Source organism: Mesoplodon densirostris, chromosome 13, assembly GCF_025265405.1.
Source record: "Mesoplodon densirostris isolate mMesDen1 chromosome 13, mMesDen1 primary haplotype, whole genome shotgun sequence".
Lineage (NCBI taxonomy): Eukaryota > Metazoa > Chordata > Mammalia > Artiodactyla > Ziphiidae > Mesoplodon > Mesoplodon densirostris.
The window spans coordinates 29905725-29923489 of NC_082673.1; the positions used below are offsets into that span (position 1 = coordinate 29905725).

Genomic DNA, 17765 nt, shown 5'->3' on the forward strand with positions numbered 1-17765 from the left:
TTGAGTCTTCTCCCCTGTTTTCTTCATGGGTCTGGCTAATGGTTTATCAATTTTGTTTATCTTCTCAAAGAACCAGCTTTTAGTTTTATTGACCTTTGCTATCGTTTCCCTCATTTCTTTTTCAGTTATTTCTGGTCTGATCTTTATGATTATTTTCCTTCTGCTAACTTTGGGGTTTTTTTGTTCCTCTTTCTCTAATTGCTTTAGGTGAAGGGTCAGGTTGTTTACTCGAGATGTTTCCTGTTTCTTAAGGTGGGATTGTATTGCTATAAACTTCTCCCTTAGAATTGCTTTTGCTGCGTCCCATGGGTTTTCGGTCATCATGTCTCCATTGTCATTGGTTTCCAGGTATTTTTTAATTTCCTCTTTGATTTCTTCAGTAATCACTTCTTTATTGAGTAGTGTATTGTTTAGCCTCCATGTGTTTGTATTTTTTACAGATATTTTCCTGTAATTGATGTCTAGTCTCAGCGTTATGGTGAGAAAAGATACTTGATGCAATTTCAATTTTCTTAAACCTACCAATGCTTGATTTGTGACCCAAGATATGATCTATCCTGGAGAATGTTCCATGCGCACTTGAGAAAAATGTGTATTCTGTTGTTTTTGGATGGAATATCCTATAAATATCAATTAAGTCCATCTTGTTTAAAATATCATTTAAAGCTTGTGTTTCCTTATTTATTTTCATTTTGGATGATCTGTCCATTGGTGAAAGTGGGGTGTTAAAGTCCCCTACTATGAGTGTGTTACTGTCGATTTCCCCTTTTATGGCTATTAGTATTTGCCTTCTGTATTGAGGTGCTCCTATGTTGGGTGCATAAATATTTACAATTGTTATATCTTCTTCTTGGATCGATCCCTTGATCATTATGTAGTGTCCTTCTTTGTCTCTTCTAGTAGTCTTTATTTTAAAGTCTATTTTGTCTGATATAAGAATTGCTACTCCAGCTTTCTTTTGATTTCCATGGAATATCTTTTACCATCCCCTTACTTTCAATCTGTATGTGTCTCTAGGTCTGATTTGGGTCTCTTGTAGACAGCATATATATGGGTCTTGTTTTTGTATCCATTCAGCCAATCTGTGTCTTTTGGTGGGAGCATTTAGTCCATTTACATTTAAGGTAATTATTAATATGTATGTTCCTTTTCCCATTTCCTTAATTGTTTTGGGTTCGTTATTGTAGGTATTTTCCTTCTGTTGTGTTTCTTGCCTAGAGAAGTTCCTTTAGCATTTGTTGTGAAGCTTGTTTGGTGGTGCTGAACTCTCTCAGCTTTTGTTTGTCTGTAAATGTTTTAATTTCTCCATCAAATCTGAATGAGATCCTTGTTGGGTAGAGTAATCTTGGTTGCAGGTTTTTCTCCTTCATCACTTTAGTTATGTCCTGCCACTCCCTTCTGGCTTGTAGAGTTTCTGCTGAGAGATCAGCTGTTATCCTGATGGGGATTCCCTTGTGTGTTATTTGTTGTTTTTGCCTTGCTGCTTTTAATAGGATTTCTTTGTGTTTAATTTTTGACAGTTTGATTAATATGTGTCTTGGCATATTTCTCCTTGGATTTATTCTGTATTGGGCTCTCTGTGCCTCCTGGACTTGATTAACTATTTCCTTTCCTATATTAGGGAAGTTTTCAACTATAATCTCTTCAAATATTTTCTCAGTCCCTTTCTTTTTCTCCTCTTCTTCTGGAACCCCTATAATTTGAATGTTGGTGCGTTTAATGTTGTCCCAGAGGTCTCTGTGACTGTCCTCTGTTCTTTTCTTTCTTTTTTCTTTATTTTGCTCTGCAGCAGTTATTTCTACTATTTTATCTTCCAGGACAGTTATCCATTCTTCTGCCTCAGTTATTCTGCTATTGATCCCATCTAGAGTATTTTTTATTTCATTTATTGTGTTTTTAATCGATGCTTGATTCATCTGTAGTTCTTCTAGGTCCTTGTTAACTGTTTCTTGCATTTTGTGTATTGTATTTCCAAGATTTTGGATCTTGGAAATAGAATCTTGGATCATCTTTACTATCATTATTCTGAATTCTTTTTCAGGTAGACTGCGTATTAGTTCTTCATTTGTTAGGTCTGGTAGGTTTTTATCTTGCTCCTTCACCTGTTGTGTGTTTTTCTGTCTTCTCATTTTGCTTATCTTACTGTGTGTGGGGTCTCCTTTTTGCAGGCTGCAGATTCATATTTCCTGTTGTTTTTGGTGTCTGTCCCCAGTGGCTAAGGTTGTTTCAGTAGGTTGTGTAGGCTTCCTCGTGGATGGGACTAGTGCCTGTGTTCTGGTGGTTGAGGCTCGATCTTGTCTTTCTGGTGGACAGGTCCATGTCTGGTTGTGTCTTTTGGTGTTTCTTTGCCTTATTATGTTTTTAGGCAGCCTCTCTGCTAATGGGTGGGGATGTGTTCCTGTCTTGCTAGTTGCTTGGCATAGGGTGACCAGCACTGTAGCTTGCTGGTCATTGACTGAAGCTGGGTGCTGTTGTTGAGATGGAGATCTCTGGGAGATTTTCACCGCGTGATATTATGTGGAGCTGGGAGGTCTCTTGTGGACCCGTGTCCTGAAGTTGGCTCTCCCACTTCAGAGGCACAGCACTGACTCCTGGCTGCCGCACCAAGAGCCTTCCATCTACCCGGCTCAGAATAAAAGGGAGAAAAAGTAGAAAGAAAGAATTAGTAGAATAAAGAAAGAGAGAGAGAAAGAAAGGAAGAAGGAAAGAAAGGAATGAAGATAGAAAGAAAGAGAGGAGGGAGGGAGAGAGGGAGGGAGGGAGGAAGGACGGAAAGAAAGAAAGAAAGAAAGAAAGGAGGGAGGAAGGAATGAAAAAAAAGAGTGAAATGAAGAAAGAAGGGAGGGAGGGAGGAAGCAAAGAAAGAAAGAAAGAAAGACAGACAGACAGACAGGAGGGAGGGAGAAAGGAAAGAATGAAAGAAAGGGTCGGAGGGATGGAGGGAGGAAGGGAAAGTAGGAAAAAAAGAAAGAGAGAAGATAAAGTAAAATAGAATAAAGTATAAAATATAGTAGCATTATTAAAAATAAAAAGTAATTATTGAAAAAAAAAAAAAAAGGAGGGCTAGAACCCTGGGACCTATGGTGGAAGCAAAGCTATACAGAGAAAATCTCACACAGAAGCATACACATACACATTCACAAAAAGAGAACATGGGGAAAAAAATCAAAAATCTTGCTCTCAAAGTCCACCTCCTGAATTTGGGATAATTTGTTGTAAAAAGAGGAAAAGGGGAAAAAGTCTGAAATCTTGCTCTCAAGGTCCACCTCCTCAATTTGGGATGATTCGCTGTTCATTCATGCACTCCACAGATGCAGGGCACATCAAGCGGACCGTGGAGCTTTAATCCGCTGCCTCCGAGGCTGCACAGAGAGATTTCCCTGTCTCTTCTCTGCTCTCACAGCTCCCGGGTCTCAGCCTTGGACCTGGCCACGTCTCTGCGCGTAGGTCGCCAGAGGGCGTCCGTTCTTTGCTCAGACAGGACGGATTTAAAGGAGCCGCTGATTCAGGGGCTCTGGCTCACTCAGGCCGAGGGGAGGGAGGGGCATGCCGTGCGGGGCGGGCCTGCGGTGGCAGAGGCCGGCGTGACATTGAACCAGCCCGAGGCATTCCATGCGCTTTCCCAGGGAAGCCATCCCTGGGTCCCGGGACCCCGGCAGTGGCGGGCTGCACAGGTTCCCCGGAAGCGGGGATGGACAGTGACCTGCGCTCTCACACAGTCCTTGTGGTGGTGGCAGCAGCAGCCCCAGCGTCCCTCACCCGTCTCCAGGGTCCGCGCCTTTAGCCGTGGCTCGCGCCCGTCTCTGGAGCTTCTTTAAGCAGCGCTCTTAATGCCCACTCCTCGCTCACCAGGAAACAAAAGGGAGGAAAATGTCTCTTGCCTCTTCGGCAGCTCCAGACCCTTTCCCCGGACTCCCTCCGGGCTAGCCGTGGTGCACTAACCCCTTCAGGTTCTCTTCCTGCCGCCAGCCCCAGTCCTCTCCCTGCGCTCTGACTGAAACCCGATACCTGAGCCTCAGCTCCCAGCCCTGCCCGCCCTGGCGGCCGAGCAGACAAGCCTCTCGGGCTGGTGTGTGCCTGAGGGCACCGATCCTCTGTGCGGGAATCTCTCCTCTTTGCCTTCCACACCCCTGTTGCTGTGCTCTCCTCCGCTACTCCGAAGCTTTCTCCCTCCACCACCCGCAGTCTCTGCCCATGAAGGGGCTTGTAGTGTGTGGAAACCTTTCCTCCTTCACGGCTCCCTCCCACTGGTGCAGGTCCCGTCCCTATCCTTTTGTCTCTGTTTATTCTTTTTTCTTTTGCCCTACCCAGGTATGTGGGGAGTTTCTTGCCTTTTGGGGGCTCTGAGGTCTTCTGTCAGCGTTCAGTAGGTGTTCTGTAGGAGTTGTTCCACGTGTAGATGAATTTCTGATGTATCTGTGGGGAGGAAGGTGATCTCCACGTCTTACTCTTCCGCCATCTTCCTCCGTCTCCATAACAGACATTTTAGTTCTCATCTCTCGAAATTTGATTTGCATCGTTTATATATTGTCCATGTTTCTACTTAAAATGCTCATTCTTTCCACTAGTTTATGGGATGCATATATAATAAGGGTTTTAATGTCTTTGTCTTCTTATTCTGTCCTTTATATCACTTCTGGTATACTTTCAATCAATTTAGTTTTCTCTTCATTATGAGTTATATACTCATTGTTTTTTTTTTCTGCATGCATGTTTTGTATTTTTGTATTGAATTTCAAGTATTCTAAATTTTACTTTTGCAGTCATGAATATTTGTTTCTATTTCTCCACATTTTCTTGAACTTTGCTCAGGGTCCAAGTTTAGTACTTGACAGCAGTTCAATATTTTTATATCTTGCTTTTAATCTTTCTTAGATTTAGCTTGGGTCTAATTTTTCCCCACTACTGAGGCAAAACTTCTGCATATTCTACCTGATGCAAAGTAACATTGCTCTATGAGAAAGAAATTAACTGTACAAAGTGTGGAGTTTGAAAATAATAGAGACTGAATCAACCAATCAGGAAAAATATATTCTATGTAGCTTATAAATGTTTGTATTACACTGAAATACGTGATAAGTGTAATGTGTATGAATCTGTATAATTTATTTTGATGTCCTTTCATGTTTTTTTCTTTTTGATTTGTAGTTCTACTACTCAAAATGATCTGAATAAAGTTAAAAATTATCTGAATAAAATTTTAAAAATATGTCTAAGTTGAAAGTTTCTTAGAATAATGACACCTTCTAAATCAAGTTCAAGTTTCACATGAAGTGAACAAAAATTTTTGATTGCTCCTTGCTTTTTACATATGTGACACTGTGTAGATGTTCTTTTAACTCCTAAAGACATAAGTTAAATATTTTGAATTAGAATCCAGGAACATTTAACTCTCCTATACTTGCTTTACATTTCATTTTTTGCCTTGTCAAGTCAACTGTATTTCAAACTTTTTGAAAAACTTAAGTGTTTGTTCAAGAAAGGAGGTCCAAGCTAATCATTTAATTAAATTAAATAATTTGGTTAGTTTTGTTTCTACAGTTGCATTTTTAGATAGAAGGATGAGTCTTCAAACTTAGAAAAAAACATAGTTTCAATACCTCTAGAAATTTGACTAAAATGTTTCTGATACCATTTTCAGTTGTCTCTGTAAAAACATCTTAAGTAATCATAATTTTGGAGTTTCAACAGAGAAAAATATTTTGTCAAAATTTAAAATTACATGCCTTCTACCTTAGGTCAATGATTGATTAACAAGATCTCAATTGAGACATTTTTGTTCATAGGAAATTTTGTGTGTGTGTGTGTGTGTGTGTGTGTGTGTGCATATTACTCAGGGTATATTTTGATGGAGAAGTAATAAAAAAATCTGTTAGTAACTCAGAGGCTAAATCTTAACAATATATTTTTATTGTGTAAGAAACACAAACCATGAGACCTACACAACAATTTTTAAGTACTTTATTGTTAATTATAAGTATAATATTGTACAACAGATCTCTAGAACTTCCTTGTATGTGATGAGTAGCTTTTTATTGTTGCTTTCAAAACTCTCTCTTTGCCTCTGACTTTTAACAGTTTTATTATAATGTGTCTTTGTGTAGGTCTTCTTAGATTTATCCTGGTTGGAGTGAATTGAGCTTCTTGAATTTGTATGTCCACTTTTTCTCAAATTTGAAAAGTTTTTAGCCATTATTTCTTCAAATAGGTTTTCTGCCACTTTCTCTTCTCCTCTGGGATTTCTATAGTGTACATGTTATTCTATTTGATGATGCCCCACAAGTCTGTTAAGCTCTCTTCATTTTTTTTCTTCTTCTTCTTTTTATTCTTGCTCCTAAGCCTCAGTAATTTCAAAAGTCCTGTCTTCAAGTTTGTTGATTCTTTCTTTCTTCTGTCTAGTCAAGAACTGTTAAGGCCCTGTAGTGAATTTTTCAATTCAGTTATTTTATTCTTCAATTCTAGAATTTCTATTTAGTTCTTCTTCATAGTTTCTATCTCTTTTGATATTCTCATTTTGTTCATACATCATTTTCCTGAATTCTGTTAGTTATTTTCTGTGCTCTCTTTTAATTTATTAAAAACCTTTATGATGTTTATTTTAAATGTTTTGTCTGCTGATTCATATTTCTCCCTTTCTTTAGGGTCATTTTTTTCGGGATTTTATTTGTTCCTTTGAATATCCCATATCTCCCTGCTTTTTGTATGTCTTGTTATCTTCTGCTGGAACTTTGGAATTTAAAAAATCAACTATTTCACCCAGTCTTTGTGGAATGGTTCTGCACAGGGAGGAACTTCTTCAGTCAGCCCAGCTGGATACTCTAGAGATTTTTCAAGCCTTTTCTGGGGATGTGTTCTGTCTAGGCTTGTGTGTATAATCTCCTTGTTGAAGAGGTTTGCCAAGTTCTAATCAGGAGTGCCACATAGTGTCTATATATGGTACTGTAGGTTCTGGTACACACTGAAAAATTTTTGTTCTCAGTGGACCTCAACCTGGCACCCTATTCCTATTAGTGTTTGGATTCAGACAAGATATAAATCAGGCAACCCACTGAAAAGCCAGAACTTTGTGTGCATGCACCACTCTTCTCTTTCTCCTGAGGGAGAGGCCATCAAGCCGTTCTGGACTTTGCTGTACCATGTGTGTTCTGAAGAAGCAGCATGCTACCCAGCTTTTATTTGCTCTCAGAGGCCACCAGGCTTCTAGAGTATGCTGAGTTCTGTCAGTGATCTCAGAGAGACAAGGCAGAATCCAATCCCTCAGGCAGCTCCCCTGAAAGTTCAGAACTTTGTACACATAGTCCAGCCTTCTCTTTCCCTTCCTAGGGAGAAACCAGGAGCTGGGAGTTTTCTCCTGATTGTATGGAGTTGTACTCGTGGGGAGAGACTATGGCACGAGGGTGTCATGGATTTTTTTTACCAGCTCTGATGCAGCTGGTTTTGTGCTCGCCTGGAATACAAGAGCCTCTTATTTAGTTTCTGGATTTCTCACAAGTGGAATTCGTCCATGGATCGCTGTAGAATCAGTGTCTCTGTGGGAGAAAGGGGGGTCTCAGGCTTCCTATTATACCATATTGCTCAAAAGCAATTTATTTTTATTGTGTAATTATTGTATACCTCTACCAGAGACCACATTATGAATCAGTTGTTCTAAAATTATTTTAGAAAATGTTTTATTTAATGTAATTATGAAAATAATATATAAACAATGTGTACATTTATTGTATACAGAAGATTACAAAGCATAAGTTACTTATAATTATACTCTTAAAACATTGACTGTTACAGACATCAACCTTTTCCTATATTTTTCCAAATTTTTAATTCAGAAACAATGGCTTTTGTATATTTTTAACCAAAGTTGAATACTATAGAGTTAATGGAACTCATTTCCACTGGACGTTATAAAATTAACATATTCAATGTCAGTAACAGTTTTTAGAAGTTATGAAGTTTAGTGGAAGCATAATATATCCAATGGATTATCATACTTTATTTAAACATTTCCCTATTGATCATCATTTAAGTTGCATAAAATATCTTACACACAGGGTTTTGAATACTTATATATTTAAGTACTTACCTGATTATTTCCTTAAGAAAAATTCTTAGAATTAGATACATTTCATCAGTGTGGCTAAAAGATTACGACACTTTTGACACATGCTGTAAATTTATTTCTTATAAAAGCTCTAACAACTTTTTCATTTCATTCCATTTAGCCTGTTAGCTTATAAAAGAGCCCAGTGTGTAGGACAATAGTTTATAATATATAATGGAAGAAGTATTATACATCAGTGGGGAAAGGCTAGTAATTTTCTAAATAAAAAGTGTTATTAGAAAAACAGAAAACTTATTTAAGATGGATTAATTATTAAGTTAAAGATAGAGATAACAATAAGAAGAAACTACAGGTATGCAATTTGTATTGAGTTGTCTAACATTTGAAAGTAATGAGATTAAGAGAAAAACAATAGTTTCAGAAAAATCAACAAATGATATTATAAAAGATGATTAATATAAAGAGTCCATAAAACCTAATTATCAAACATTAATATTCCATTTAAAAATGAAAATAGGATTTATCACATCTTTTTAAAGTTGTTTTGAAAAATATTAAAATATTAAAAAATAACCACACATTTTTCTTGTCATAATAGTGTGTACAAAAATGAAGCCGGATCACCAGTAGGTGTACTGAAATGTACTTTTGCATAAATATCTTATAGAGTGATTGAACTAATTTGAGCATAAATAACCAGTGTTCTGAATGTATGTAATAAAATAAATTTCTTTACTCAAGCCATTTAGCTACACTGTCCAAATTACGTTAAGATATGCCAAGTGGAATATTATCTTGAATCAAAATTAGTTATTGTGAAATTAATCACAATAATCAGTGATTATTGTGAGGTAAATCAGTATTTCAAATAATGAATAAATTTAATTATAATCTGTACTATGTACAAATGATAAATGCATCATATTATTCATGTACTTTGTTGGCCAGTCCATTTAGTATGTGATTATTCATCTCTAAAATAATATTGCTTAAGTAATTAAACTGAGATCAATGTAGATGTTTAGGTAGTGTCAGAATGAAGTCACTAATCAGTGTATTCTTGTTAAATGTACAATTACCATGGTTAACTATAATTTATGGCTAAAATATATGATTATCAGGTGAAAAAGAAGAAACTTTTTCTACACAAATATGAAAATAATTTTTTCTATTAATTTATTGCTATTTATAAAGATTATCTCTTTGATCCTCTAAAGAACCCTGTGAGATAAGGTCAATTTGTCATTTCAGTGGAAAATAGAATTTGATTCTGAAAGTCAAGCTAAACACACACACACACACACACACACACACACACACACACACATATATATATATATACGCATCTTTTTCCTAGTATCATGATGCTAGGTAAGAGAAAGAATGATATCAGTGAATCAGAAATATTTTTGGAAGATGATAGTCTTACATTTCTTATGTTATTTGAAATGTTTTCTTTTAAATGTTTCTGTTTACTGAGCATATATATAGTCAATCATTGGTAATGTCATCTAAATTCTTCTTTGAAGATCAACCCCTACTGAATAGAAATAAATCCTCTGTGGATCTGGAACCTGACCCAAATTTGTTCACTACTACTTTTGTGGAATAAAAATCTTAAGTATGGCAATTATGAAGCTTGAATTATTCTGACTCTGGCACCATAAATGTAATTGACTTTGGGTTAAATGTCAATCCTTTCTTCAAAACTTTCTCTTTTACTGCACCAACAAGAATCAGTTTCCATTTCTTAAGTCAACAATTCATAATTTATATAAGAAACAAAAACTATGCAAAATAATGGGACACATCACTTAAAATATCAACAGAATTTTAAATGTCCAGAAATGAACTAAGAGAAAAATGCAAATCCTTTATGAGACAAACTATATAATTTGGGGGAATGGTATTAAAAAGACTGGGAAAATAGAAACTAGATTGGAATATGATAAACATGCATTTCTACCTAAATTAGTATATGAATTGAATAGAATGGAAATGAAAATGTTGTCAGAATACTCTATGGGATTCGAAAAGCAAATTGTAGGTATCAATTGGGCTTCTGGCAGTAAATAGACAGCATATTAGATGGGAATGATGAAAGAGAGTCTAAGGAATGCACTACTTACAAAAGTGAGGGTAAGATTTTGGGAAACTAACAAAAGATGGTGAAGCACCCAGGGACCTCCAATAGTAGGAAATCATTACAAAGTCTAAGTCTGAAGGGGAAAGGGGAGGGAGGAATTATCAGGATCTGACTACACATTGTATCTACAGGTTTTTCCTGTGGCAATTGGGGTCTTCAGTACAGGTGTTCAGCCTCTGCTACACAGTAGTCCATCAAAATGGCAGATGAGGGAAATAACTACCTCAAATTCTCTCATTTATTATCTCCTTCCTTTGACTCTCATTGGCCAAATTTAACAAAAAGCCAACAGAATAGAGAAAGTTAGAAAGGGAATCTGAAGGGGACAAACATAAATATTCAGCATCATAATTTTGTCTGGAAGAGCAAACATTTAATATGTTCCAAGAAAATCTGGTAAAATTTCAGTGGGAAAAGTTATCTCACAGTTATCAAAACATATTCTAATAGTAAAATAATTTAAAAAGTGGATTGCAACAAAGTAAGTTCAGAAAAACCTTCATAACTTTATATCAATTTATACATGAAATCAAGGACATTTCAAATCAATCAGGATAAGGTAGAATTTTCAACAACTGTTTTGGGGACTTCTATCCATTTGAGATGAAAATTCTTAGCTCATACATTATTCAAATTGTAAATTATAGGAAATATTAAAATGCAAAATCCTATAAATCTATTGAAACAATATATAATCATTTTATTAGTAATAATCTTCTCAATAATATATGGATATTATGAAGAAACTCTTAACAGATTTGACCACAAACAAAATCATAAAAATTATGTGGTAAATTGTAAACAAGTAAAATCATTCTTAGGAAACTAGAAGTAAATATTTGCAATGTATATAATGATGAAGATTAAAGAACCATAATATATAAAGAGTTACTACAGATAAAAAAGACAAAAATTTCAGGATTGAAAATGGGCAGTGTGTATGAACAAAAATTCATAAAAGTATGCAAGTGGTAAATACATAAATAAATGAACTTTAATCCTCAGTAAATATCAAAGGCATGCCAATTAAAACAATAATTAGATTTCATTTTCTGATTTAGCAAAATTTATCAGAATTTATTATTACATGTTTTATAAGGAATTTAATTTATAGAAAACTATGCACTTATCTGCAGATGTACAGGAAGGAAATTTATTGTAGCATATTTTAAAATAGCAAGACTTGGAACCGTTTAAAACCTCAACTTTAGAAAAATGATGACCTAAATTATGATACCTCCATACTATGGAGTCTTTCAAAAATAATGACATTTATTTATACATACTAAAATGGAAAGCTGACTAGGAAATACTGACAAGTGTAAAAGAGGAAAAATTAAAATAGAAGACCTTTCCACAGAAAAATATTAATGGCATGATGCATTTAGTTAAATTATGTGAGTTAAGCTGATGAAATAATCTTAATATACAGCAGGGTAGAATGCAGTGTAAAACTGTTGTGATAAAAAAAAGAGAAAGAATCATAATCATTTTAGTTTGGTTACACAACATTCTCAGGAACTGAGAGACCAAATAGATTAACAACTGTAAACTGAATGTTACAATTTTAAAAAGTCAAACTTTTATATATATGAAGAACTCCACATCAACAAAACTTTTTCCCCAGCATGTAAAAAATAAGGAATAATTACAAAATATATTGTATATAATGATCACATATAGTCAAGTGTAAAACAAAACAAAACAAAACAAACAAGAAAACTTAAAATTGATTTAAAAGAATAGAAAATGTATAGTCCCAAATGTTGGAAATGAAATAAATACATGTTGCTGTGCCCTACTGATTAAAAAAGGAATTAAGAAATAACTCTCAACCAAATCATAGTAAAATCACTATATTTCAAAATGTATGAAGTATATTTAGGGCAGTAGAGAGAAGAAATGTGTAGTGTTAAATACATTTATTAGAAAACAAGAAAAAAGAATTTTAAAAAATAATGAAATAAAGACAGATTTATGAACTAAGAAGCAATATTTACACAGAAACAAGCTATTTGTGAAATAAAATGCTGTTTAGAAAAAATCATTTTGGAAAAAGCATTATAAGCACATGAAATATAATAAAGACACAATAAAGATTTCAGAAGTATGTGTCATAAACAAGTCTATTCTAACATATTGAAAAACTACATGGAAAGAATACATTTCTAGAAAATATAAAATGTCAAATGAAAGAGAAGTATGAATTAGAAAACTAGAAAGTACCAAAAGGAATTGTTGTAATAATCATAAAAAAACCCCAAAACACACTCCATCAGTTGATCTAATGAATTTCCCCAAACTTATAAGAAAAATTTCTATTTTACACAAGTCCTTCCAGAAATTACCTTTGTATTATTTAGCATTTCATATATAAGCATTTTACATTCTGGTAATTCTAGTGTTTGAGGTATTTGGAGGTCTGTATTTATAGTTTTGAGTTTATGCTGACTCTTGCTCATGGTTCTTCCATTCCTTTAGTGATTTTTTATTAAGAGCCCAGATATGGTTGGAATATCTTGAAAGCCTGAGGGTCAAAATTTAGTATGAAAGCAGCAAACTTGTATACAGAATTTACTTTGTGGTAGGCACAGTTAAATGCATTTCTTATATTTACTAAAGTAATCATCAAGCATGATGGAAATTAAATTCAGTATTACAAATTAGTGCTCCAAATTCAAATAAAAAGAGAAAACTGAATGATGTGATTATGAAAACAGCAGGCTCACTAAAGCCTATGTAACAAGAGTAATAATATTACCCTTAATCTGTATAGCAGATCTTTGAACATCATGAAAAATACCATGAAAAGACAGAGTATATGTAAAGAAGAAATAGAGAAATATGGAATTCCATGAAATATTGTACAACACAACCCCTGCACCTATATACCCATATCCATATATTCATACCTCTAGTTTTGAATATCTGTGTTCATAAATATGTCTATAGAAAATCTATCTATCATCTGTCTATCTATCTATCTCTCCATCTATCTATCAGTATCATCTACTGAGAGAGAATGGTAAAGAGAATTCAAAGTTGGACACTAACACCAGTTTAATTAAATAAGTCTAAGATTTAATCCAATTTTTTAAGGGAGGGAATTGAGGTTTAATACCAGAAAAATACCAGTTTGTCCATTTTTAGGGAAAATGGAAGAGACATTTTTTAGGGAGGAAAAAACTGACTCTGTACAGTACATAGAGGATAGTCTGAGGGTATCCTCATCACTAAGAAAAGGAAGTTCTTATGAGAAGAGCAGAAAGGTGTGTCAAGAACAAGAGAGATTAATTAAATCTGTTGACTACTGAAGATAAAGAGTAGTTAAGGAGTATTGGTATATTGCCTGAAGAGGTGACTGTTTCAATTTTTAAATTTTGATTCAAATAAATTAATATTTAAATTCATGGCCATTTGAAATGTGAACTTAATTATAATGAAAAAAAAACATATAATGCTAATTTTTTTTTTTTTTTTTTGCAGTAGGCGGGCCTCTCACTGTTGTGGCTTCTCCTGCTGCCGAGCACATGCTCTGGAAGCACAGGCTCAGTGGCCTTGGCTCACGGGCCCAGCCACTCTGCGACATGTGGGATCTTCCTGGACAAGGGCACGAACCCTTGTCCCCTGCATCGGCAGGCGGACTCTCAACCACTGCGCCACCAGGGAAGCCCTGTAATGCTACATTTTAATAATAAAATTTTAGGATATAGCATTAGTTTTTTAGTTTAATATTTAATTAATTTAATATTTTTGTTTGGATTGATTATAGTTTTTCTGTAAGCACTGGTTAACTTTGGTAATCAAATTGATTAATTCTGTCTCTTGCTTTTTTATAAATATAATTTTATTTTATATTTCCTAATTCTGATGTTGCTATAAATGTGTATATATCATGTGTACATAAATACATAAAAATATCTATAGTAGGGCTTCCCTGGTGGCACAGTGGTTGAGAGTCTGCCTGCCGATACAGGGGACACGGGTTCGTGCCCTGGTCCGGGGGTAAGAGAGGTAGTAAGGGCAGGTTAAACTGTAAGATAAACTAGCAGAGTCATGAGAGGGTGAGATTTGAATGAAGATTTGAATCTGGTGAGAGAGTTGAGGTGAGGGTGTGACTTTCTTGGCTATCAGGCTGGGCATCAAATCTCCATAATCCCTTCTGCCCTGACTTGTAAAAGGCTCTAAGCCAGTATTTGTCCTATCTTGGAGCATGGGACAGAGGAAAGGGGATAATGGGGGAAGAAGGGGAAGTAGAAAGGGGTGGAGGGAATTTAACACCAAGTCTGGACCTTCTTCATCTGCCCTAATTTTCAATAAGTAACAAGTCATACTCTGTTATTTTCTGTGAAATTCTATAAATGTATTATATTAGTAAATTCTTTTCTTGGAATAGTTTCTGAGGTGTGTTCAAAATTTAAATTTCTTCCACCCATATTTCTCTGGATTTCCTCTATCAATAATTAGTACAACATTTTTCCAAATCTCATGTTTGTGTGATTAGAGAAATGCTCACTTATTTTTAATTTCTTATGCAAAGTGGCAGGTATTTAATATGCATGACAGTATTTTAAATATAGTACTCATACTTTAGAAGAATGACTTATCTTAATGTGCCATGAATTCAGAAGGTGTAGTATAAATGGAAATTAGAAAATTTATCAGTGTTCAATTTTTTGGATATGCATTTCTATTCAGAATTTGCTTCCATTTAGCCATACATGCTATTTATTTTCATATAAATATACATTTTAAAATAATAAATAAGCATGGTTTAATATTGGTTAAAGTTTCGTTAGTATGGACCCTTATAGAAATAGTAAATGCAAGGTCCTTTCTAACCAAGATCTTTCTTAACCCTTTAGGAAAGCAAAAAAATATATTCATAAGGAAAACATGTTCAAAAGTGTTTCCCCATATTGAAATTAAAGTTCAAAAATAATATTCATTAGCACTATTTTTTTAATATTGTTCTTTTTCTAGTACTCTAGTTTTACAAGGAGAAATGGTATCCATTAAGCTAATGCATGTTCTGCTTGAAGCTGCATCAGTCTTGCTGATACTCAGACACACTTCTGCTCCAAAACTGTGTTTTGGTCTGTTGGGCTAATGGACTTGAGTTTATCTGAATTAAGAAGATACCCTTTAACAATCTTTCTAATCACTAGTATCCATTTAAACTGAGACCTTAACTGTCCCAGTGCTGATACTAATAGCCAGGTGGGAATTATCCTTCTTATCATGACTTCTTCTAACTGATCTGAAAATTGGAATAAAATAGTTTTATTAGACTTGTGACTATTTCCTGGCACATGAAAAACAACAGGAAGGAAAAGAACAATACATGATATTCACTTTCTATGAATCCTTCTGGTTTTCTTCTCTTTCTAATTTACTTTTAAGATAAAGTCAAGTTAGTTCTTTTCATAAAGGTCTAATGCTTTCAGGTTTTAGAATATGAGTTTGAGTTTTGATGAGGCTCTTTAAAACTTTATTTATTTATGTTTTTATTTTGGTAAAAGTCACATAATATAAAACATACCATTTTAACCATATTTAATTGTACAGTTCAGTGACACTAGGTACATTCACATTGTTGTGCAACTCTTACCATCATCCAGCTCCCAAATTTTTCAAATTCCTAAACTGAAACTCTGTTTTTAAATATAAATCAACTTTATTTCCTGAATATTACCTTTAAATAATAATGAATAAAATGTCATTTATATAGTCCATGACTAAATCTTTTCATTTAAAATTGTGTTATAGGGCTTCCTTGGTGGCGCAGTGGTTGGGAGTCTGCCTACCGATGCAGGGGACAGGGTTTCGTGCCCCAGTCCAGGAAGATCCCACATGCCGCAGAGCAGCTGGGCCCGTGAGCCATGGCCGCTGAGCCTGCGCGTCCGGAGCCTGTGCTCCGTAGCGGGAGAGGCCACAACAGTGAGAGGCCTGCGTACGGCAAAAAAAGAAAAAAAAAATATTGTGTTATAATCCTTTGGATCTTTCTATGTTGTTCATAGCTCTCTATGTAACCCAAGAGGAAAGGGTATGGAGATGACAACATTTATCTTGAAATCACTGGCATAAGTTCTTTATAATGGGAAACAGGTTCAGAGGCTGAATGAATAAAATTAAGAAACAAAAGAGAAAGGTATTAAGTCTTTACAGACATTGGTACGATTATTTTTCTAGTCAAAAAAATAATATTTAAAATTTTTTACGTGTGATGAGATATTTTTTAAATGTCATTAAATTCAGCCTGCTTACCTAGATGAAAACGATTTTGCTGTGTTGTCTTCATTAAGATAAACCTTTTCTATGATTAGTACAGAGACCATAGACAATTACTGAGGCAGCAAATGTCCCCTATAAGGAGTGAGACTGCTTCATAGATTTTGCTGCAGTGATTCAGCTTTTCCATTGTAACCTTGCCTTTAATACCAATTCCCATGATCTTTATTCACTTTGATATTATGCATACTTCTCTATGATCTATGTAAGGCTTGACTTTCAAGAAAAGATTTACAGTAGTGAAGCTCTAAAAGTTAAAAATAATGGGTTTCTTTACTAAGTGCATGTTTCTCTTACCTGTAACAATTTCCAGGAGACTCTATACCTCCCTTTATGTCCTGCTGATTGACTAAAAGAAGTAAAACAGTCTCTACTATCATATAACGTCTTGGCAAAACACTACACTTTACTTTTAGGAGTAGGATCTATGAAAAATTTCCATGTCTATACAATTTACACATAATTCTACAGCTATATTATACTTTGATATTTGAAGATATCTTTATAATTTTATTGTTTGGCTGTAAGAGACAAAATATAAGACAGTAGAAGAGTGACCATAAATTTTTATTTAAGCAAAATAAATGACTGGTGACAATTAAATAACCTTTTCTTTATTTTTTTTTATTATACACTTTGAGCTCTGAAGATCCAAATGTTAAATATTCAGAGATTTTTTGAGCCAGTTGTTAAACCATTGGCAGTTTCAAACTAGCCATGGTAGAAATATCTACACCGTGAAAATCAGCAAATGCTACAGCTTGGGGCTTGCCCCACACTCATCTTCCTCTCCTCCACCATACAGTTTACTAGTACACTATTGATTTTACTGCCAAATTCTTGTCAATATTTACTTCTATATTAGTTGCTGATATAAATGTCAGATGTAAATTTTTATCATATACAAAGGACTACCTATAAACTGTCATTCGTTAACAAATTTACTCAATAGTTGTTGAATTAAATGTCGACTTTTATTGTCATAATAGAAAGTGGAAATATAATCTCTTTTGTGGCTTATATTAATTCTGGATATTGTAAGATTTGCAGAAGTATTGTAGGACTTTCAAAACCACAATCAAGAAAAGTGGTAAATTTTAAATTTATGTATTATTTTTAATCAATTAGCCTATCTTAATGAATAGTAGTAGATATTGAACATGTTTTCTTGTGTTTATTGGTCATTTATTACTTGGCTTCTTTTGTGAAATACCTGTTCAATTTTTGACTGATTTTTGTTGCATTTATTTTCTTCTTTTTACTGAGTTG

General features: G+C 34.5%; 1 protein-coding gene across 1 annotated transcript in view; it reads left to right on the top strand.

Annotated features, from left to right (window-relative positions):
• Positions 1-17765, top strand: part of CNBD1 (cyclic nucleotide binding domain containing 1) — a 329575-nt gene that overhangs the window by 309617 nt on the left and 2193 nt on the right. The window contains 1 exon segment of the mRNA XM_060115720.1: positions 17482-17603. Coding sequence (XP_059971703.1) covers positions 17482-17603 — 122 coding nt within the window.